This window comes from Carlito syrichta, unplaced genomic scaffold, assembly GCF_000164805.1.
Source record: "Carlito syrichta isolate Samal-C Ts95f unplaced genomic scaffold, Tarsius_syrichta-2.0.1 Scaffold316252, whole genome shotgun sequence".
Lineage (NCBI taxonomy): Eukaryota > Metazoa > Chordata > Mammalia > Primates > Tarsiidae > Carlito > Carlito syrichta.
In genome coordinates, this window is record NW_007260348.1 from 462342 (window position 1) to 487118 (window position 24777).

A 24777-nucleotide genomic window follows, 5' to 3' on the forward strand; every position below is an offset into this window, starting at 1 on the left:
TAGCCAGAACTACAGGCACACGCTAGCATGCCCACCTTATTTTTTGATTTATTGTAGAGATGAGGTCTCACCAAGTTGCCCGGGCTGGTCTTGAACCCGCGGGTTCAGGCAATCCACTCGCCCTGGCCTCCCAAAGTGCTGGGATTACAGGCTGAGCCACTGAGCCCAGCCAGAGCCCAGCCAATTGCAAGCTTTCCAAAGTAACTGCTCTAAGAGAGGCAGCTAGGAGACCCATCTGTCTATCACCTGATTTAGGTGGAACACAGTAAACTCTAGTAGCAAAGAGCTTTCTCAGGGAGGCATTTTAAGGGGCCTGGGTTATGGCCTTAAGCTGCTAAAACACTAGTTTAGTCAAGCCTCTGAGTGCAGAGGTTTAGATGGAGTCACTGTGTGCCCGGAGGTCTACAGACTCAGTCTGAGTTTCCCTTTCATTCTGAAGGCCTTCTCCTGCAATTTCTAAACACAGAGTGGCACCACTGAATTTTTATAAAGATGACTGGTCCTTTTCTATCTGATGCCTGCATTCTGGGCTATTATAAAGTCTTGTGACATGTCCTGCCTTCCAAACACTGACCTGAGGAAGGTGTTATAAAACCAAAAGGTTAAGAGTGTTTAACTTGGAAGATGTTAGGGGACAACACACACCATGATGAAAGTAGGAGAGTTTATAGATTGTAATAAACACATATTACACGGATGAACTCTTCAAAAGAAGCCACTTGAGATATTTTGAGATCAGATGTCTTTTAAACTACCATATTGATTTTAAATCTATAAAGACAACACTATGTAGAAAAAATTTCTAAGACTTCTTTATGCAAAGTAACTGAACAACTTAAGGATTTTTTTGTTTTTGTTTTTGCTGCTGTTTTTCAAGCAGGGTCTTGCTCTGTCACCCAGGCTGGAGTGCAGTGGCACAATCATCACTCACTACTACCTTGACTTCCTGGGTACAGAGGATCCTTCCGCCTCAGAGGAAATGAATGGGACTACAGGTGCGAGCCACCATGCCTGACTCATTTTTTTATTTTTGTAGAGACAAGAGCTTGCCATGTTGCCAGGCTGGTCTCGAACTCCCAGGCTCAAGCAATCATCCCACCTCAGCCCTCCCAAAGTGCTGGGATGACAGGCATGAGCCACTGTGCCTGGCCTAGGTTTTCATTCTTAAACATCCCCTAGAAACAAATGTTTTTTGAAGTTTGCCTGATATGTTATTTCAAGAACAGCAAAATAAAAAAATAGTAAACCTGATAGCTGGCCAGTACTAACCATGTGCGAGTCCCTCTTGTCAGCATTTCACATGGAGTAACATGTAATCCTTACAACCTGTGAGGGAAGGGACATTATCTCCACTTTTCATCCAAGGCGTTTGAGGCACACAGAAGTTAAGTTGCCCATGGTCACATGTCAAGTAAAGGGCAGGGCAGAGCTGGAGTTCAAAGCCACATCAGGCCATCTAACTCCAAAGCCCCTGAGCAGAAGCCTGTGGGCCGCCCTGACACAGCAGCAGGCTTTCTGGTGGCCAGCAGAGAGGAGGCTCCTGCCCCACCTTGCCTCACCTTTTTAGTCCCAAGCACAACTCCTTCAGGAGACTGCCAGTAGGGAGAGGACAGACTCAGGTTCATTTTTAAATAAAGGTTTTTGGTATGAAAACTTCCCAAATTAGGCTGGGCGCAGTGGTTCAAGCCTGTAATCCCAGCACTTTGGGAAGTCAAGGTGAGAGGACTGCCTGAGCCCAGGGGTTCGAGACCATCCTGGGCTACTTGATAAGACCTTATCTCTGCAATAAAATCAAAAAATTAGCCGGGTATGGTGACATGCACCTGTAGTTCCAGCTACTTGGAAGGCCGAGGGGGAAGGATCGCCTGAGCCCAGCGGCTCAAGGATGCTATGGCAGTGAGTGTGCAACTGCACTCCAGCCTGGGTAACAGAGTGAGATTCTAATTAAAAAAAAAAAAAAAAGCTTCCCAAATTAAAAGGTCTAATATTATGTTAACACGTAATACTTACCAAAGCCTAACTATGGAAGAGAAAATCTTGAAGTCATGGAAGCCATGTCTTTTTAAGTACCTGCAATAACAAAACTCATTACTCAATTCTGTTATGCTGGATTTTTCCCTTATAAAACAAGAAAAATGCACCCTTGCTCAAAATTAAAGAATTTAAGAATGCAAATAATTTTCTAAAAACTTCCATTTTAAGATGATTTTTATTTACAAAACCGATTTGAGTCTTCTGTTTTACAAAAATTACCAAAAAATGATGCTCAAAAATAAAAGTAGCTTCTCGGACTCTTGGGAACTACTGTTAACCCACTAAGGGGTTATAGAATGCAGGTGTTTTTTCTTCTTTGTAAGAGTCATGACAGCAACAGTTGGCACTGCTGTGTCTTCCCCCAAAACAGGCAGCTGCAAGCTGTCTCTGGTGGAAAAGGTCTCAGGTCATGTGAGAGTCTGGAGGAGCAAGATCTTCTCGTTAATGCAGAATCTGTGCAGCACCACCATCAAGTTCTCACCACAGCGGGAAACCTGGCGCTCCATGGCCAGGCGGAAGTCCTCCTTCACGCCCTTGGTGATGCCCCGAGTGACTGTGTGGTGCCTGAGGTCAGCGACAGGGAAACAGACAAGACCAGGCGTTAGCACCAGCATTGTCACTGATCACTGCTACATGGGTAAGGAGTAAAGCCTGCCTCCTATATCTAAGTATAAATAAGTACAATGATTTTAAAACAAATTGCTGCAACCAAACAGACATTCCAGCCCATTCCTTCTCGGAAAGACTAAACACTAGAGAGACATCCTTCCCACTCTATGAAAGGTTATTTCACACATCTACATATTCAGTAAAATGCCACCCACTTTGCTTCTACCTTCTGGAAGCTCTAGTGTTGGGCATCCCTACTGCTGAATGGTAACAATTCACTCAAAGCCAAGTGGGCCCAGTCCACACTGGCCACAAAGTGCTCGTGTCAAGCAGGCAGACCTTCTGGAGGCAGCAGCAGGGAGGAGGGAAGCCAGAAAGAGCCCATCACCCAAGTGAGCTCCGGTCGTGGCCCCTGCAGCTGGCACTCCTGGGAAGATTCAGAAAGGGTTACGGCTCCGGCACAGCCACTAGGGTTCCGAGTACGTCTCTCTCCCCAGGACACCAGGACAGGGCAGCTCCTCTAAGTGTGGGGTGCTGAACCCATCCAGACTCTCACCTGTTTGAGAAAACGTAGGGGGAGTTGGGGTCCTGACCCAAGAATCTGGCATGGGTGGGGAGGGAGAGGTGGAGTTACCAAAGAACAGAGTCAGGGGCCTGTCAAGTCCTACTGAAGATCACTACTGTCCAGGCACTCAAGGAAGACCCGCATGTGTGTGGAAGGGGCAGTGGGGCATAAGCAAAGAGGTCTCTAACCATGCCCCAAAGGTTGTGCTTCAGAAAAAGAAATCACACATGAGATCCCAGAAAACTGAAGACAACAAAATGAAGAAAGGAAAAGGAAAATCATTCCACTCAGTTAAGAGAAAAGGACTTTTAACTATTAGTTCAGAAATTGGGTAGGTTTAAACAATAGAAACCACCTCCACCCTCCACCCTGCTGTCTGACTTCCCTCAGACAAAGTAACAAAGATTTGAACTTAGAGTTCTACGTACTGGGCAAATAAAAATGATGAAATCCATCTAAAAAGTTTGTTTTTAAAAAACTTGTATCAATTATAATATAACGAGTTGTAAAGTTGCAGGACAATAGAAGAAAAAAATCAGGCTTGGTTAGACAAGTAAAGCTATTACAGAACACTCTAGCATGCCCGTGGATGTTTTAAAGAACTATGTATGAAACAGGGCGGTGGAGAAAATGCAAATCTCTTTGTGAACGTTTTTAGTCAGGTCTGGCTGGGTAGCCCAGTAAGAAGGGCACAGTATCAGTGAGGCCAAGACATAAGTCCCCCTGGGAATAGATGCAGACCATTTTATGCTCTTCTGGGTCCCAGGATGCAACCCCAAATTGAAGCTGATCTGCTGAACAAGTGAAAGTTACTGGCATTTGCAGACAGTCAGCTAAAGGGTAAACCCTCCCCCTAATACTGATGCATATATAACTAAATGTCACATTCTGCTAATTATTTCCCCATATAAAGAGCAGCACCATTCAATTATATTTCAATTAGAGCTTCTATCCCTCTTAAGTTTGGATGAAGAAGAAAATCAGTAAGTTTTTGTGGCTAAAGACTAGCATAAACCAGCTAATAAATGTGGCATTTTAGCCTATCAAATCTTTTCAGTTCAGAAAGGTAAGGTCTGAAAAAACATCAGTGGCAGGAAAAAAACATGCTAGTGCCGCCTGTTTGGATCCCAAACAACACTGGTCACTAATAGGAACATCCACAAATAAAAATTTACTTGAGGTAAACTTCAGCATCCTTAAATATTTATGAGCGAAAGCCTTACGTTTTATCAAGAGGATCATAGCTTAGCACCTGATCTATGTGCATTTAATCTAATACAGTTTTATACAACTTTCATTTTTTTTTTCCCAGATCCATAATGATTTTTAAATTGAACACAAACACACTGGCAACTTATGGGAAAAAATAAGAGATGTTACAATATTACAACCAGATGGTTTGCCAAGGAATGCGGAACAAATTAAAAAAATAAATAAAGCATGAGAAAGAGCACTGAGGAACAAAGAGCTGAAACCATGGGCAGTAAACATGTTGACACAACAGCACACTATGAGCAGGTGTTTATTCCACTTGGTACCTGTCAGCAGTCTGTATGCTGGGCTGAAGCACAGGTAAGAATTCCTGCTGCAGCAACCCCATGGGAGGGCTAGAAGGCCTTTAAAAAACAGCAAACAGCAGCATTCAAACACCCACACCGACTCACCCTGCACTGCAAAAACAACACTCCAGAAAAAAATACACAAGACTGGAAGCAGACTGTACAGAAACTCGTTAACCTCAACAAGCCCCTGGCCACGGCTGTGCTTCAAGGAGACTGGGGGAAGCTAGGTGCCCTCACTGCCCCCGCTGCCGGTGCGTGTCCAGAGGCATCTTGGTTGCTGGTCCCAGGGCTCGGCCCACTGGAGATTTGGTATGAAAAGCAACCAGTGAGGAAGAGGACGATGGCATGCGGGTTGGCCTTTGGGAAGACACATTTTCAAAGCCAGCCTCCTCGCTCTCCCTCGTCTCATGCAGGCGCCAGTCCTGGCAATCCCCCTGGTGATGCGTGGTAACCACCTTGGGGGAGACTGCAGCCCCACGTGGGAGAAGCCCTTGAAGGAGGTCTGGATGGGCTGGGAGTGTTCGGGAAAGGATGAGTTTGAATTTCAAAAAAGTATTGACAAAAGGTACAGATGGGAGAAAAAGGAGCCCGGGACCCATGATTTTGCAGAATTCTGTAACAACAAAGATTTAGTATATTAGCTGGTGATTGCCTTATAGAACAATATCATCTACCCTGTTCACAGCATATGTGAGAAATTGTTTTCCATTTTTTTGTGTGTGTGTGTGGAGTCTTGCTCCGTCGCCCAGGATGGAGTGGAGGCAAGCTCACGGCCACCCCAGCATCAACCTGCTGGGCTCTGGCGATCCTTCCGCCTCAGCCTTCCAAGTAGCTGGAACTACAGGTGCACGCTACCACACCAGGTTAATTTTTTGATTTATAGTAGAGACAGGGTCTCGCCACGTTGCCTGGGCTGGTCTCAAACCTGCGGGCTCAGGCAATCCACTTGCCTCGGCCTCCCAAAGTGATTGGATGAGGGGCTGAGCCACTGAGCCCAGCCGTTTTCCACTTTAATCAAGTCAAATGCAACTAAGATACTGTATATATCAGCATAGAAACATTTCACTATTTAAAAATACTTAAGAACAAAAAGTGTATAGAACGAATGAAGAGTATATTCCTCCTTTGAGTCAGGAACCAGAGGCCCTTAGCGTTTGTACTGTACCTGCTCGCATCCCAGATGCCACAACTAGGGCGGACTCACAACCTTACCCTGGGGAGGAGTGTACACTGCTCACAACATCTCTGCCACTCATCTGGAGGGACCACCCAAAAGGTCTGCAATGGCTTCAGAGAATTTGTGTGGAACCCAAAGGGAAAAGGAATACAGATGGTTTTATTCAAGATTCTAATCATACCTCAGTAAGAGCTCTCTGTCTGAGGCAGTTTGCTTCTACTGCCGTGGTTTAGGCAAAAGTAATTAACTTTGAGACTCACAGTGAAGATTGTACAATTTCCTACAAGGTCAGACCACTAGGTAGCAACCCCTATTCCTGCTTCCAAACAGATGAAACTGCAGGTTTCCTAAGAGGCTTGTCTTCTATAGGAAGTTAGAAGAAATCAAGGGTTATATAGATCAAGCTGGGAGAGCCCAGAACTATCCTTCAAAAGTCTAGAAATATTTCCTTTATACAAACAATCTTTTACTCCAAACTACTCTTTAGTGATACCATCTGGGCACTCAACACTCCCTTGCTCTAATTCCTCCTCCTAGAAATTGTCTTCCATGTACCATGTCACAGTTCAGCTCAGTAAAAACTGGTAAAACAAGAAAAGTTCGGAACAATGAAGTCTGAGGTTCAACTGTTAATTTTTTACAAGCATTCTCTCACATGTCCATAAACAGTTAAGCATTATATAAGTAAAGTGATATTCATCTGTAGGTTTAATCCCATGTACATGGACTTTGGTTCTATAGCCATCTCTATATTATCATTTGTATGGTGAATGCTGATGGGAATTAACTAAAACGTTTTATTAAAGCTATGCTTGTATATCCATTTTCAAAACCTAGAAAAGAAATCACAGTGAAAAGTGGTTACCTGGACTCCCACATCAAAAAGTAATCTTTATTCCCAAACACTGCTAAGACTATTTTGAACCGTGTAGCTATTCTTCCCATAGTTTTCATTCACAATCTTAGGAAAGTAAACAGAGATGGGAAGATGCCGTACAACTTGCTCAAGCAACTAAATGTATAAAGGTCTCGTGCATTTTTAAAAAGAGTATTTGTTCTTTTATTTGAGTATTTAATAACATTTACAAGATAAAGGGGGGAGATACTTAACCTTTCTATTCTTGAGAATGGATTCCACAAGACCCTATTCTTGCTAGGACATAAAAAGAAATGTTTGCTATGCACCAATCTGCTGAGGTTATAGAAATCCAGAATAGACAGTTCTTACTTCCCTCCCTCAACATTTCTAAGACTCTACCAAGATAGAACAAGAGGTAGATCTTTGCTTTCAACAACTGAGAACTCATGTATTCCACAATTGAGGGGGGAAAATGTTTTTTGTCTTAGCAATATTTTCTGCTCACTCAGGGTTCAGTCTCTTGCAGTACCTTGAACACTGACTTACAGACACACTGAATATGCAGGAAGCAAAGGAGGAAGTATGAAAATAAAACTACACGTGGCATTTACAGCAGAGAGGATATATCATCCAAACTACAATGAGGATTGAAGGATAGAAGCAAGATTTATGAGCTATTTAAAAATCATAAATGGTCACTAACTTGCCATTTTCATCTGGGCCAACCTGGCATTTCAGTAACATCTTGTGGGTACAGGGGCAGGCCTGAGACCAAGCACCCCCATCCTTAGTTCTTAGGACAGGTGTGCTCTTCTTAGAGGTGCTACACCTGTTATTTTACTCTGTGCTATATAAGCAATGAGGATTGCATAGGTGGGCTTCAAATGTAGTTTACAAATAAAATTTGTAATTTTTCCTTATGAATTTTCCTAATCCAGTACAACTTTAATTTAATCATAACTGTTCTTAATTAAAAGCACTCTGTGTCTAATCAGAAATGTATAGAATCAGTCTGTAAATTTCAGAAAGAAAAAGATATCATGAATGAGACTTTTGTCTAGAGAGAGTTTCAAAAGTGACAGAAATAACCCTATTTAAATAATGTTTTTTCAGAAAAGTAAAGAAACGCAAGTCTTTCAAAAGGTATCCAGAATCAAATTGAATCTCAAAAACAGAGACCAGGTTTGGAGTCCTTTCTACTAAGTTTTTGGAAGGCATAAAAATTTACAAACATCTCACACAAGCACACACAAGGTGAACACTCAGCATGGAAGAGCAAAAGATCATATGCTTACTTGATCAGCATTCCTTGATTGGGTAGTAATTCCAGATGAATTTTCCCACCTTCCTGAGTTCTTAAGTAAGCAAATTCCTCCAGCATATCAATATCTGCAGGCCAGATTCAGGTTAACCACATGGAAAAACAAGGTGCCCACTCTCTCAGATGAGGAAACAGGTTCTCAGTAGCTAAGAATCCCATTAACACCCAATGTCACCCCACTAACAACTGCAGAATCCATATATCAACCCAGGTCTGTCTGATTCCGAAACCTATGATTCTTATACCAACCAAATTGCCTCATATAAATAACTCTTGGCATAAGATGTGTCAGGCCAAAGAACATTAGAGCAACAAGTTTTTCATACAGATTGATAATTAAACAGACTACATGGTCACAAGAGCAAAAATTTTGTTTTCTGAATTAGGAATGAAAGAGGCAAGAGGAGTGGGGAAGACTGTTTTGGGTTATAGAATATGATATTCATAAGAAACTATTTCTTCATTCCTAGGATGCAAGGATTTTTAGATGTTTCAGGGGAGGAAGGTTCTATGAGCCGCCCAAATTTCATGCAAAATATTGATGTCCATTACATATGGATATTTCTGGTGAAAAATTATATAACTTCCATTGGATTTTCAAAAGATATCAGTCCCAAAAAAGATTTAAAACGATTTCTCTTGGCACTTGGACAAGGATATTATATTCCTTGCAACTCAGAAATAATGTATTGAGATAAGCAATGAAGTAGAAACACCCAAACTGGTACTTGACCTTCAGTCCAAAGAAGGCCTTTCCCTAATGAACAGTGTGAAATAAAGCATTACCTGACATTGAAATCAGCTACTGTGCTAGGCAGCATGATTGGTGGGTATTTATTAGTAGGTAGGAGATCTACGGTATGGTGCCCTAAGAACAGATCCCAGGGAACAGCCCAGGGGAGGACATAAGGGGCACTCTTTTGATAGATGGAGGCCAAGGAACTCTATCCTATCCCATGGCTAAACCAGCCACTCTGGGCCTATCAGGCACCTGCAAGCTATTACTGCAGGCATCTTGGGTAACTTCTTAGAAGGCAGCTAGAGATGGAAAATAGAATAGGATGTGATATTCCTGATTCCTTGAATTATATCTTTGAAGCCTTTTATGCCTTTCAGAAGACAACTGCCACAGCCCCGTGTTAATTACCATTCCGTCTCTTTTTCCCCAAAACAGTAGAAACCATTATTTCTACCCAGAATGGTTCATTCATTTTTGTATCATATATTCATTCTTTAAAAAAAAAAAATCAGAATCTGTCGTGCTTAAACAAGAAAAAGGATACTTGTAACATAATTGAAAAAATTCTCATATTGGAAATTTCCTTGTTGGCAAATCTTATTGACAGCTTTCAAGAAAAGATTCTCCCCCCGTGGCCACTCTTGCTGAAGCAATACAATCACATGACCCAAAGCCATGTCGTCTCTGTTGTCGGTGAAAGCTCTAAGCTGCAAGACAAGGATGTATGCGAGACACAGGAGGAAAAGAAAATCACAGGGTCATCTACAACATACCGAATATCGTTTTCTACAATAATGGTAACATGCAAATATGTGGTAACGATCATTAGAGTGAGGAACAAAGGTAAAAACAAAAGTGCTGGTAACCATCACAGCTGCCTTTTAGGGAGGGTGGATCCTAACCTAAGGCTCAGGCTCACCCTGTGCTGTGGACAGGTTGCTGGCAGTATGTTTAGATGGGAGCTGGACAGGCACAGGTGGGCCTGAAGCCTTTGATTTGGGAATCAGGATTAGAGGAAGTTGAGTTATCCTGTATAACAGAGAAAAGAAGCCAGAGATTTCATTTAAGGAGACAGTCGGGGGTTGAAGGGGGTAAGAGGCCATCTAGGAGAGGAGAGCTTAAGGAGAACATGGGACTAGGGAGAAAGAAAGAAATGTGAATAGAGAAATGGTCAAAGGACTTTTTGTTTTAGATGAGCAGCTATGTGTAAAATCATACTCTAAATTGCTCCTTTTGTTCCAAGTGATTCAGATGATGAGGCAAGTTTGGGAAGGACCACACTAAAGTGGAGACCCGGTGTTGTTACTCTCTTGTGCATAAACCTTCTGGAAACAATTAACGCCTCTCTGCACTAAGGCTCTGCTCTACCTGCAGCCAAGCTCCTTGGTGTTCCCTCAAGAATCCTTGAACTTTCCCAACGTGATTGGGCCTTTATTGGTGTAGATCCCAGTGCTTAAAGTGCTTCCCCACTGTCTTTATGATTACAGACTCATCATCCCTCTATGAACAAAACAGCATTTGTATTTCCTTCTTCTGCAGCTCACATTCTGACATGTATATTAATTTGGACTTTCTGAACACTACAATAGGCAAGGTTATTTGCATATCTGTCCCACTATTATATTTAAACTTCTCAAGGATTGGGAGAACTTTCCACTCATCTTTGCCTAGTGCAGTCATTATTTAATAAATATGTGTTCTTTTCTAGCCCACATGCTTTCCTGACTATACCAACCTGCCCTTTAAATGTACTAACAATTGTCAACAAAACTCTTAAGTCATTTTAGATCATCAGAACAATCTTTTACATTAAATTTGTTTCAGTCTCACCAACTTTAAGCTTACCTTAAAGCAGGCTAACATTAAGTGTAGGCAGTATGGCATGATTGCCTTGCTGGTGCAAGGCAGGAGCTTCAGATCCGAACCTAAAATGTTATGTTAATGCATGTTATTATCAAAGCGAATAGCTTTGAAAAGCAGATGTTTAAGATGCTTTCATTAATAAGAAAAAAGATAAGCAAGAGTCACATGATTTCAATCTCAATTAAGACATAATTGTTCTTTGTGATATTGGTTTTCGATGGCTTCTAGCTTTCATTTATCAATCTTCTTTCCTAAACGTGCTTAAATACTTTTTATGATAAAACATTTCAAACGTACAGAAAATATATAGGAAGAATATTTCAAACACTAGTGTGCTCACCACTTAGTTTCATAAAATGCTAATGCTTTAATTTAAAAAAAAATTTTTGTAAATGATCACAAAGTCAGGTGAAGCCTCCTGTGACCCCTTTTCTGATTCCACTGTCTTTCCTCCCTCCCCAAAATGAGCTGTGATTCTGAATGTGGTGGTTGTCACTCCTACACATACTGCATACTTTCACCACCGAAGTTTGCATATGTAAACAACCCAGGAGAGTGTTTGGCATGCTCTCAGTCTACTAAATAAATGGTGTCACATTGCACGTATCCTTCTGAAAACTGCTTTTTCTATTCAACCTCATGTGGTTCCGATTTATTGAACTAATACACATAGCTCTATTTAAATCATTTTTGGTATTATATAGCATTCTGTTGCTTACATATACCACAAATGACTTCTCCATTCTCTTTATGATGGATAATGGCATTTTCAATTTTTCACTATTACACACAGTGCTGAAATGAACAATCATATATGTGTGTGTGTATGTATATGTATATGTATGTGTGTGTGAGTGCATAAAATATATGTATGCATATATAGGTAGCCTTGTGTACTTATAGAGAAAACTTTAAGCAACCACTTTTTTCAAAGCAAGATTCCAAACTTTTCTTTCATGGTCTGTGCTTTTTATAGCCTAAATTCCTCTCTATCCAGAGGCAACATGTAGCAAGAAATAAATTTTTTTTTTTACATGGGGATCCTGTGTAAACATACTTACACAGTATTATATATCTAAAGCAAAAGGTTCATGAAATAGTATCAGCTCTTTCTGCCTGACATACAATTTTTAAAAAATTATTATATTCTATCTCATTAAAAAATAAAATTTCTGGCTGAAACTCATGACCCAGTAGATGAAAGCTCACAGTCTAAAAAACACTACCTAAACTCCTAACCAGGAAATGAAGTATATAGTTAGGTAACAGTATGTTCAACTTGGTAATGCTAAATTTGTTTCCACCCTGGTTGTATGAACTTACACACCTTCCACAAGCATGTGGGCAATATGTTCCTTCACATCCTCTAATTTTTGCATTCTGGTGTGTGTGAAATGGTAGCTTAATGTAATCTGAATTTCCTATATTACTAATAGGTTGAGATTTTTAAAATATACACTCAAAAGTCATCCTAAGAGAAGAGAATATTTTCAAATAGTTTTTGGTCATCTAGATTTCTGCTTCTGTGAATCTGTTGTTCACAACCTCTGCCTGTTTTTCTAGAAGGGATTGGTTGGTTGTTTCTTATTGATCTGAAGGAACTCTTCCACAATTCTAGATACTAAGTTTCTGTTGGCTTATGTGCTAGGCAACTTTCTGGCAGTCTATGGCTTGTCATTTTACTTTGATTATAATATCTTTAGTTGGCATTTTCATTTTTTTTTTTCCGAGTTGGAGTCTTACTCTGTCGCCCAGACTGGAGTGCAGTGGCCGCTCCCGGCCACCGCAGCCTCTACTTGCTGGGCTCCGGCGATCCTTCCCCCTCAGCCTTCCGAGTAGCCAAAATTACAGGCATGCGCTACCATGCCCGGCTGATTTTTTGTAAAGATGAGGTCTCGCTGCCTAGGCGGGTCTCGAACCCGCGGGCTCAGGCAATCCACTCACCTCAGCCTCCCAAAGGCGCAGGATTACAGGCTGAGCCACCGAGCCCGGCTGGCATTTTCATTTTAATGTGATTAAATTTACTAATCTTTTCCTCTACGTTGCATGTTCTTTGCAGCCTAAGTCCTTCTCTACCTAGAAAACACAAAAGGTTTTCTTCTATATTTTCCTCTAAAAGTTGAAAAGTTTTAGTTTTCACATTTAAATCTTAAAATTTAAGGAATGAAGGAGGGATCTCATTTTTTTGTTGTTGTATTTTACATTTGGATAATCAATTGTCCCAGTCCCACTTATTGGCTATTTCTATTCTTCCTCCACTGAATCGTAAACTGTTTCTCAGTTTATTACTCTGTTCCACCGGTCAATCCCTCTGTCAAAACTGTATTATATTAATTACTGAAGCTTTAAAATAAGTCTTGATGTCAGCTAGGTCTAGTCTTACCTAATCTGTTTCTGTTGTTTCACAGAGATAGTTAATTTTTGAAAGGGTCTGGGCTGGATCTTTTTTTTTTTTCCCTTAAGCCTTTGTTATGGAAAACTTCAAACATCCACAAAGTAGTTAGCTCCAGCACCATCTGTTGAACAAGCTTTTCTCCGCATCAAATTATTTTGGTGCCTTAATTGAAAATCATTTGACCATATCTGTGCAGATCTATTTCTGGACTCTCCATTCTTATGTCAATATTTTGCTGATACTGTCTTGGTAACTATACTTTTTTATATTAAGTCTTACTATCAGGTAGTGTTAGTCACCTAATTTTGTCTTTTTCAAAACTGTTTTGACTATTCTACATTATACATTTCCATATAAATTTTAGATCACTTTGTCAATTTCTAAAAAAGTCTGCTCTGATTTTGATTAGAATTATATTGAATCTATAGATATATATGAAGAGAACTGACACCATAATAACATTGAATCATATGATGAATTAGTGCGATCTATCCATTTTAAAAGATCTTCTTTAATTTCTCTCAGAAATCTTTTGTAATATTCAATGTGAAAGCTTTGCAAGTCTTCATTAAATTTACCCTAAAGTATTTTATTTTTTGATGTTACTATAAACAGTACCTAAAAATTTTCATTTTTCAGTTGCTTACTGCTAGCAAATACAAACTGAATTGGTCTTTGTACACTAAAATGTCTTGGAAACTTGTTGTACTAGTTTTAGTAGCTTTCTGGAGAGTCCCTAGAGTTTTCTACACCGCCAAATATGTAACTGAGTAAAAGTAGTCCTATAAGTGAAGAGTCTTTTAAATCCTTATGCCTGTATTCACTTTTCAGGCCTACTGTGCTGGCTAGAATCTCCAGTATGTTGTACACAAGTGGTGACAGCACCACTTGTGTGGTGAGAGCACCGTGTATTGTTTCTGATCTGAGTGGGGGGAAAACATTCAGCATTTCATAGTTAGGTATGATATTGAAGAAGTTTCCTTCTATTTTTAGTTTGCTAACTTTTAAAAATCATGAACAGGTACTGAATTCTGTCTGTATCTACTAAGACAATCATGATTTTTCTCTCTTTTTTTTTTTTTTAATTGAAGTCTTACTGTATCACACTGGCTGGGATACAATGGCATGCTCAAGCTACTGCAATCCCGACAGCTGGGCTCAGGCAATCCTACTGCCTCAGCCTTCCAAGTAGCTGGAACTATAGGTGCATGCCACCATGCATGGCTAATTTTTTAATTTATTGTAGGGTTAAGGTCTTGCCAAGTGGCCCAGGCTGGTCTCAAATCCCTAGGTTCAGGCAATCCTCTCACCTCTACCTCCCAAAGTGCTGGGATTACAGGCATGAGCCACCGCACCTGACATGATTTTTCTTCTTTAACCTAATGGAGTGAATTACACTGATCTTCGTATGTTTAAACACTTTTGTATTCCTGGTATGCTTGCTTGTAATGCATTATCCTTCTTCTATATTATATTTGATTTGCTAATATTTTGTTACAGACTTGGCATCTGTGTTTATAATGGATACTGGCCTTTAAAGTTCTTTTCTTATAATGTTCTTGTTTGGTTTTGCTATCAGGATTATGTTGGCCTTAAAAATTGAATTGGGAATCTTCCTCTATTTTCTGAAAAAGTTTGTGTAGAACTGTGCTATAACTTCCTAAATTCTTTATAGCATTCACCAGTGAAGCTAATTAGATGTAGAGTTTTTCGTGGAAGATTCTGATAAACTTAATTTCTTTGGTAGCTAAAGGAACATTTAGAGTTTTGTGTTGATTTTAGTAAGTTGTGTTTTTCAAGGAACTTCTTCATTTCATCTAAGTTGTTGAATTTATTGGTATAAAGTTATTCATAACTTGTTCTTATTTTCCTTTTGATTTCAGTAGGATCTGTAATAACAATCCCTTTTCATTTCTGATATTGGTAATTTATGTTCACCTTCTTCCTGTTCAATCTCCTTATGGGTTTATCAATTTTATAATTTTTTTTCAGAAAAACAATGTCTGGCTTTATTAATAGACTCTATTTTGTTTTCAATTTCATTGACTTCTGCTCCAAATTCCTGATTTCTACTTTCTTCAGGTTTAATTTACATATCTTATTTAACTTTTAAGATAGAAATTTTGATCAGCTATAAATTTAGTTTTTCAAGCAATGTGAAACTTGAGGTGAAGTTCAGAATAGTCCAAGAGGGATATACTAAGAAATTTCCTAAATAATCATCAACAAGTTTTCCTAGAATTGGTAAAGATAGGAAAGAATTAACTGATATTCTTCAAAGAGATAACAACTCAGGAACTAAGAGAATGTTTTGGAAGAAAGACATATTTACAGCTATTTATGAAATCAGAATCAAGAAAAACTTGGAAAGGGATGAATTTGGGGTGCAGATCATTGTAGTATTATCTCATATGGAACGGTAAAACATTTTTCCAACCTTGGGTCTTAGAGTTATTTTTCTGTTTTCTTAATTATTTTTTTTTCAGAGATGGGTTCTTGCTATGTCACCCAGACTGCTCTTGAATTCCTGGTCTCCCACCTCAGCCTCCTTAGTAGCTGGGCTTAGAGGAGCAAGATACCACGCCTGACTTCCTGAAACTATTTATATAAAATAATAAAACATATCACTGTACCTTTTCGAAACTTAGGCTTTATTTTGGAGGGTTCCTCCTGTGGTTTGCCTCCGTCTTGAATTGGGAGTACCATGTAGCACATCAAGTCGAGGACTTTTTCACAGGTCACCTAAAGAAGAAAAGACCCAAAGGAATGAACTTGAAGCTTTTTGAGCTGAAACCAAATTAACATAATGCCAAAATATCTGCAGCACTCAATCAAGCAGCATGTACACACGAAAGTCTGTAGCTGTCTCATGACTGTACTCTATTCATGTGATCATTACTGTCTGCTACCAGTGAATACAGAAACATAACGGGGCAGGGCTCGGTAGCTCAGCCTGTCATCCCAGCACTTTGGGAGGCCGAGGCAAGTGGAGTGCCTGAGCCTGTGGGTTCGAGACCAGCCCTGGCAACTTGGCAAGACCTCATCTCTACAATAAATTTTTAAAAATTAGCCAAACATGGTAGCGCATGCCTGTTGTTCTGGCTACAGGACTGCCGGAGCCCAGCAGGTCGAGGCTGGGGTGGCTGTGAGCGTTCTTCTGCACTCCAGCCTGGGCGACAGAGTAAGACTCCGACTCAAAAAACAAAAAAACACACAACTTAAAAATTAATCAAGTATTATATAAACCAAGGAGTTCAACAACACAGCAGGAGCCAAAAGGATGTCCCTGCCTAAGGACACTGACTAACTCACGGCATAGAAAGACTAACAAATAAGACATGTAGCAGAGGGCGAAAGGGTATGACATAGAGTATAAATTAATACTCTGCAGGAGAAATACAAAATGCAGGAGAAATGCAGGAGAAATACAAAAAAGGCAACACTAGCAGGAAAAGCTTCAGGCAAGAAGGTTATCTCGAACTAAGTCTTAAAGAGGGGAAGGACTTGGGTTTGGAATACAGAAAGAAGAAAATAAAGAGCTTTTGAAGCAGGAGAGAAAGAACATGGGGCAGGGCTGCACATTGGTTTGGAACTCACTGACTTGAGGGGACAAAGGTTTGGTCTAAGAAATGCAGATGCAACACTGGACAGGAGCACTGCTGGTGGACAAGAGGAGACTCGAGTGCCACACTGAACAGGCTGGTCCTGATCCAGAGAATATGGCATCACCGCTTACCTTCTGTCTACCCAAGTTTTCATAACAACAATCAGATTCCATTGTGTCAGGCACAATCCTTTGAGTATCTTCATTTTACAGATGAGGAAGTAGAGCTTTAAATTCATACTTCCCAACCTTTTTCATGCCATGTACACCCTGAAAATAATATTTGCATGGCTGCTCCGATCTGGCAGCAACTGCCCCTGAGTGACCCTAGCTGCCGTACGCCACAGTTGACCACCCGAGGGCTGTGGGATCCATATCTTGGCACCTCTAGAACACATCCATGGCCACAGGGTTGTGAAGCTGTAGCTTAGAGAGATGGGGAGCTTGGTAGTTATGAACTTGAACTCTAGAGTAAGGCCCGGTACAGTAACTTGCCCAATGTCACAGAGCTAGAAAGTGGTAGGACCAGAACTTGGACCCCACAGTCATATGCAGCCATTCTTCAAGGCCCACCACTAGTCAATCTTTTCTATAAATCTTTCCTTGACTATAAGGACCTAGTGAAAATGCCCTTCCCCAAAGGCATATTGTGCACGTGTCTCAGGCATACCAATTGACATTTGATTTTTTAATTGTGCTATATAAACACTTGTTCTTTTTTCTCCATCTCAAGTTATATGCCCCTAAATGCAGGGATCCCATATTCCCCACAACCTGGTTCAACACTCAGCAGCTAGAAAGTCAATTCTTCAACTAAGTAAAATGATGAAAGTAGTTTAGAAAGCAATGACCATAATTTTATAGTGTTAGAAAGAAGGTTAAAAAAAAAAACTCAGTTAAAAGGCATGATTTAGGGTAGTGACAATGGAAATAAAAGGCAACATACCAAAGAGATTAGTATCACACTAGAAGAATCAGGATTAGCTAGAGTAAGAGTCAAACATGACTTAAAAGTTTTGTGTCTAAAGTCCAGTACTATGGTCTGAATGTCTGTGTGTCTACCCCTCCCTCCCGCAATTCATATGTTGAAGCCTAAGCCCCCATGTGAGGGTACTGGGAGGTGGAACTTTTGAGAAGTGATTAGGTTATAAAAGCAGAACTCTCAAGAATGAGATTAGTGCCTTATAAAAAAGACCCCGGAGAGCTCCCTTGTCCCTTCCACCATGTGAGGACACAGCAAGAAGGTACCTTCTATGAACCAGAAAGCAGCCCTCATCAGACAAGGAATCTGTTAGCACCTTGGTCTTGGACCTCCCAGCCTCCAGAACTGTAAGAAATAAATTTCTGTTGTTTATAAGCTGCCTTGTTTATGGTATTTTGTTATAGCAGCTCAAACAGACTAAGACAGTCAGATAACTACGGAAACGCACATCTGGGTATACTGAGTCTGGGCTGAAGACAGGCAGAAATTCAGGAAACAGGTAAGTTACACTCTGCCATGTGATCAGCTCAGAGGTGGAAACTGAAGCCCTTGAAGGGAATGAGTTTGCCTAGTTTAATTAAATCTACTATCTTTTAAAATTTCCTCCTACAATGAAGGAAAGTAGTTTCCTACCTAGCTAATGCTACCTGAGATATGTATATCTGTGTGGGTAAATATGTGCTCTTTTAAGTTCTCAAAAGGACTGAACTGAAACTTAAAATTAGGTACCTGATAATTGCATAAATAATGGTAGAAAAGTATTTTAATTTTAAATATACATACTCTCCAATTGGTCCTTTCTAAAAATGATGATAAACTGTAAATTACATTTCAGGATTTGAGTTAAAAAATTTAGAGGGTTTAATCACAAAGTGATCAACCTAACCTGTAGAGAGATGAGAAGAAATCAGAGTTGGCTGTGTTATGTTTTGGTTTTGAGTTTACATAATACCTACATAAATTTAAAACATGCTTATCATTTTAATTGAATTCAAATGTTTATTGTGCTGTGCCATGAGGCACAATAACCAGTGTGGTAGGCGCCATGAGAGTTCCAAAGATTAAAAAACACACTCCTGTAAGAGGACAGGCTCAAAATCTCCTGGAGACGACAGACTCATTTATAAATTTGCTCCTGTAGTACCACCACAATCAGGCATTATCACCATCTAAAGAGAGAATCTGAGGTTCAGATAAACTAAATGTGAACCCTCCATTTCCCACTTAGGAATAACCCCATCTTTCCAACACAACAGAATTGCTTACACTCTAAAGAGATCCCAGTCAGAAAGTTAAAAAAAAATCAACTTCCAACAAAAACAAAATGAAACAATGACAAGAAATTGGAAAAGTACTGACGTCTAATTCCAGAGGGAAAAAACTATAGTAAAGAGAAAATTAAGTAAAACAAAATCATTGTGATTTTCAACAGGAGAGTAAGTAAATAAATATAGGCAGGAAGATCAAATTAAAGCAAACATGCACTGAATGTGAAAGCCACTCTAGGAAAAAGAGAAAGCCCAGGTGGCCTGCACATGCAGATGCGATACTCACCCTGTACTCCCCCAGCGCAAAGTGGCATGTTGCCAGCTGAATTAGTGCCCTCTGATGCTCCAATGTCCCCTGCCCTGTGATCTGTGGCTGAGAAAGGGATCCCTGGAGAGCTGCTAAGTGATGTAGACTGGCTATCGCCTTTTTATATTGACCCTTAGAAAGACACAATAGCAAGGAAAAAAAAAACACATTGCAATTAAATTTAAAAAACCCTTCAGAGTTAATTAAGCAACTAGCAAGCAACTACAAATAAGGTGCCTTGACTTAATCATCTGAGGAGGAAAGAGGAGACTTGGCAACAGAATCAAACCAACTTAATTAAAGCTAGATGGAAGTTCTTTATGGAGACACTTTTTCTTTATGGAGACACAGTTTTCTTACTGGTCTCAGGTCTTAAGACTAAATAAAATAACATAAGCCCTTTGATAAAATACAATTCAGATATAGCATTTCTTTAGAAATATTTTACTACTAACACACATTCTTCTTTACGAAGGATACAAGCAGCATTCTGCCCAGTTCAACAACACCTCATTCATGAATTTTCTACTCTTTCCACTCCAAGTCTAAGTAGGTGGAGACCAGCACAGCAAGGCAGGAGGTGAGAAGTACTCATCTTTTACTGAAAAGCAAAAATCTTGCTTTTACAGAGGGGTGTGACTGCACATAGCAAAAGTAACAGGAGATATGGCCTCATCATTTGGGAGTCATTTTGAGATGAAAGTGGACCCCACTCTCAGTCACTGCCGACAGGACACATGCAAAAGAGCAGTGGACTAGTCCACAGAGGGAACGTGACAAAACTTGCATGACAAAGTTGGTTTGCAACAATAGTCATCCTGTACAGACACTGGTACCTGAAATACATGTGCCACTCTACCTGATAGATGATCATATCAGTGAGGAAGATTCTTAGCCAAAGCCACGTATCTGTCTTCCATGCCAAACAAATTCTTGTAAATTCTGAGTGAGAGAGAATTCAAGAGCAAATTTACCAAAAATATGTAACACAGAAGCAGAAACAAAACTAACAAACCCAGCAACAGAGAACAACTGGGACTAATTACCCAAAAATGTACAGTAATTTTAGACTTTGGTTTCTAAACCACTGCTCTAGAATCTCAATTAGAGAGTAAAGTTAGGCATAACACTGATCAGTAACACACAAGCAATATTTTTTTAGCACCAACACTTACTAAACATGTGCCAAGAACTGTTTAAGGTGCTCTTCATGTATTACCTCATTTATCTTTTTTTAAAAAATTTATTGTAGAGATGAGGTGTTGCCAAGTTGCCCAGGCTGGTTTTGAACCCATGGACTCAGGCAATCCTCTCACCTCAGCCTCCCAAAGTGCTGGGATTATAGGCGTGAGCCACTCCGCCTGGCCACCTCATTTATCTTTTAAACTACTTTGCTTTCCCAGAAAAAGGATCCCTTTTATTTTCACCCAATTGAAATAATAAACATGCAATGACACTAAGAGGTTGTATTCTTTTTTTTTTTAAATCAACTTACAGCTAAAGAAAAAAATTCCATCCAAAATTATCACATGCATGCTCACAATTCTTGATGTGACAAAGAAAAAGTGAATGCTACTACATGTACTTAGAAAATGCCACATGAGCCAGGCATGGTAGCTCATGCCTATAATCCCAGGACTTTGGTACACAGAAGTGAGAGGATTGCCTGAGCCCAAGGGTACGAGACGGGCCTGGGCAACTTGGGGAGACATCATCTCTACAATAAATTTTAAAAAATTAGCCAGGCATGGTGGTGCACACCTGTAGTTCCAGCCACTGGGAAGGCTGAGGCAAAAGAATCACCTGAACCTAGTAGGATGAGGCTGCGGTAGCTATGAGCATGCCACTGCACTCCAACCTGGGAAACAGAGTAAGACTGTGACTCAAAAAAAACAACAACAACAAAACGAAAACACCACATGACACAACAGACCAAGAACTCTGTTCTGGCATGTGACAGGAGCCAGAAGATGAGTGTCCTGGCTAAAAGGAACTAATGAGCCTCAATACCAAAATATAGTGAAAATACCTTGGTTGGTATTTCTGAGTAATGTTGAAAGGCCTAATAGTTTAACCATTATGCAGCTGAAACCCCTTCTATGTATATACTCAAAAGAAAACAGGCTTTCTGTGGTTTTTGGATTTTGAGTGTTAATTGAGTTCATGCAGATACAGACAGCAGTTATCTTTTGCATTCTTAGTCACACATGGTTTGAAGAAGATACAAAGTAGTAGGAAAGAATAACTCAAAACACAAAACAAACCCAGTGAGAAACAAAAGACCAGCAACACAAATGTTAAAAAAAAACCACCAAAACCTCTCCCTCAAACTCCGCCCCAACGCTGATTATATAGACCCTCAGAGGAGCTAAGAGGTGAACAGTCATTTGTATATTAATCACCGATTAGGTATTCTGCTCAAACAAAGAATACGAGACGTGTACACTACTATAATCAATTTAATTAGCCATAAGTGACTTGGCATTTCAAGTAGCAAAACGGTTGTGCATAAAACATTAAGTAGCATCCATAGGAAAGCACATTCTTACCTTTGTCCAGGAATTCTAGGGAATAGAGCAACTCCCAGCTCTCTCTGGCCAATTTAAAGTTTTCTAACACTTCGATGGAGTTAGCAAGCTCTGCTTTATTAACTACAATGTGACGATTTCTGCCTTTTGCTGAACAGTCTTCATCATCTGAACTCTGCTGAAAGAATGTGAAGAACCCGATTAAGTCAAAGTTATAAGCACAGTCGTATATAAAAACACTGTTTACTGCTGCTAATTTTGTCTATTATATGGATTTTATATCAAAGAATTCCACATGCATATAATAATTTTTTTTTTTATGGTCAACTGATTTTTTTTATTTTGTTTTCTTTTTTTTCATTAATCAGTATTTTTTATTATGGTTTTGTGGGGTACAGTTAAGGGTTAGGTGTACAATGACGTTTCATTCAGGCACCCTGTAGATAAGAAGTGTTTTCCCACCCCCGACAGATATTTGCTACTGTTAATCCCATCCCCCTCCCCCCCATAGTTTCCCAGTACCACCAGTCATTTTCTTATAGTATTGCATTGGAACATCCAATAATTTTTTTTAATTTAATGATTTAGGCTTGCAAATTTCATCTTTACACTCACACACATTCAATTTTACTTTTAAAACTGAGTTTCTTTTTTTTCTGATGATAAATTCTTATGTTGGCTTTGGAGCAAAGTGACAGAATTAAGTTTCACAATACTTTAAAAACATACCAATTTTATAAAAGCCAAAAATTAGATTTTTATGTTGAGAGAGATAGCTTAAGTGGCATCTCTTTTATAGTTTACTTTTTTTCCCCACTATGTGATGTTACTTAATTCACTTCCAATTATTAGTCTGTCATGTGCTAGAATAAAATTAAGCCCTGAGTCCCCAAGAATAATGTCAGATAAGTGACTACTGTTTATCTTTTGCTCACTGCATGAGACTCTCCGCTAGCCATGTCTTTCTCTAGCTCTGCTCCCCCAATGCACAGTGCTCACTTGTCTGTACACATGTAGTAATGCCCTCCGCATTTTACAATACCAATTTCCACTTTCCTTGCTCTTTATCTCAAGCAATTAAACCCCAGAGAAAGAAGAGGGCTATGGAGAAAAGCAACTATTGGAAAAGCCATTGGGTAGAATCAGACATTCTGCAAAAAAAAATTCAGTAAAAGTAAAACAGCTCTATTGAATTTCATTCTACTACGAATTTCCTGGATCTTTTTTAATTCCACTTAGGTAATTTTACTAATTCAGAGACTCAAATTCTTCTGCAGATGTTTACTCCACTAAGATCATTTTACAATATGTACAAATATTTTTGCTACAAGCTCCATTTCCCCAGCTCACCTCAGGCAAGACAGGCAGAAAACCATTAGCATCTCCCTCTCCAAATTCCAAGCTTGGTATCCTCCTGCTATTCCCTGTGCTTGGGGACTCTACCCCACCCTATTGTAGCACTCCCAAGTTCTTATCTTCCCTCAGTAATGATACCCACCTTTCCCAACCAAAATCTGTCAGGTGCTATTTCATCAGGGGCCTATTTGCCAAGCAGTGGCAACCTAGTATCATACACGAACATGAATGGTGTGTTTGTAAGTGTCGCAACTTATAGAAAACATTCCTGTCTCAACATGAGATTAGGAATCTATAAAAGGACCCCAGGCATGGTGGAAATCGTGTGGAGTTCCAAACATTTATAAAATTTAGAGAAATTGATTTTGAAAGGCATAAGTCCATTCTGAAGCTCTGAAGCAAGTGTGTGCCTGGTGGGGAAACAGATGCCCACAGGAGAGGACCACTCTCAGTTCCAGTCATCTGGAGCACCACATGAACTGCTAAAGTGGACTGGGTAGAGAATGCCCTTTTATCTGATGCGGGCAGTCACCACCCAACTCCAGGTGTGGGCAACCACCAGGGACCAGCACTATCAGGTATTCCAATTATAAAAGGGAAATCAGAAATCTAGATTGTTATGAGAAATGCTAGGTTATTTTAACACACACACACACACACACACACACACACACACACACACACAAACACGCTAACACACAGAGCAAAGTAAAAGACATCTGTGAGCTAAGCTCATGGGCCCTCAGTTGCGTCCTCAGCTGTGACAGGATACACAAACTTGGCTGGACCTGCACCAGGTGGGGACAGACTATGGGATGAAATGAACACTAGGATGAAATCAGTGAAGAGAGTAAAAATAAATAGACAGAAATCTCACATCAGTCAAAGACCAGAGTATGAGAACAGGGCCTGCAGGGTAAGCATGTGACAAGTACAAAAAAATGGAAGGACTGCTGACCCAGAAGGTCTAGGAAAGACCAATGGGAATGCCTTCATTCACTAGACTCTCACACCTGCCATGGTTCATGCATTTGCTCTGCAGGGGTGCAGACACCACTCAGACACTATGGAGGACAAGACAAAGTCCTAGTCCACAGAGCTTATATTCTAGTGAATGGACACAGACAGTAAACCAACCAAGAAACAAGCAAGAAAAAATAGCGGAGTTTGCAGATAATTAAAATAGAGTAAGAACAAGAGAAAACTGGACAGCTACTTCGGATGGGTAGTCAGGATAGGCCTCAGAGGGAAAGGAAGTTGGTCTGGGATAAAATGACAAGGACTTAGCCCAGCAGATCTGAGGGAAAAACACTCCAACCACAGAGCAGCCTCAACAGGAACAGAGAGTTCTCTTGGTGCGTTAGAGGAACAGAAAGGCCAGCATGTCTGCAGCACAGAAGGGTCTGCTCCGGAAGTGCTCTATGAGCCCAGGTGAAGAGTTTGGATTTTAGTCTAAGTGTGACAGGAAGCTGTGAGAAGTTGCAAAGCAGGTGAGCGATATCTGACTCATGCTTCACAAAGAGCACTCTGGCTGCTTGGCACAGCAGAGATTGTAGTGGGCAAGGCTGAGAGGAGGGAGGCATGTGACTACTCAGTCTAGGAAAGAGA

The 24777-nt window shown here is 40.2% G+C and overlaps 1 protein-coding gene across 2 annotated transcripts in view; it reads right to left on the reverse strand.

The window, feature by feature from the left end:
- Nucleotides 1-2190: 2190 nt before the first annotated feature.
- INTS10 (integrator complex subunit 10) overlaps nt 2191-24777 on the reverse strand; it is a 38927-nt gene continuing 16340 nt past the window's right edge. Inside the window, exons 10-17 of one of the 2 annotated variants that reach the window (XM_008073993.1) lie at nt 21835-21988; nt 20145-20227; nt 19265-19417; nt 15758-15866; nt 10712-10791; nt 9411-9573; nt 8102-8195; nt 2191-2598 (exon numbers count right to left, since the gene is read on the reverse strand). In XM_008073993.1, coding sequence (XP_008072184.1) covers nt 2442-2598; nt 8102-8195; nt 9411-9573; nt 10712-10791; nt 15758-15866; nt 19265-19417; nt 20145-20227; nt 21835-21988 — 993 coding nt within the window. In that variant the 3' untranslated portion in view covers nt 2191-2441. Of the gene's footprint in view, nt 2599-8101; nt 8196-9410; nt 9574-10711; nt 10792-15757; nt 15867-19264; nt 19418-20144; nt 20228-21834; nt 21992-24777 lie in introns of both variants that reach the window. The other variant, XM_021706968.1, reaches the window with a different exon arrangement.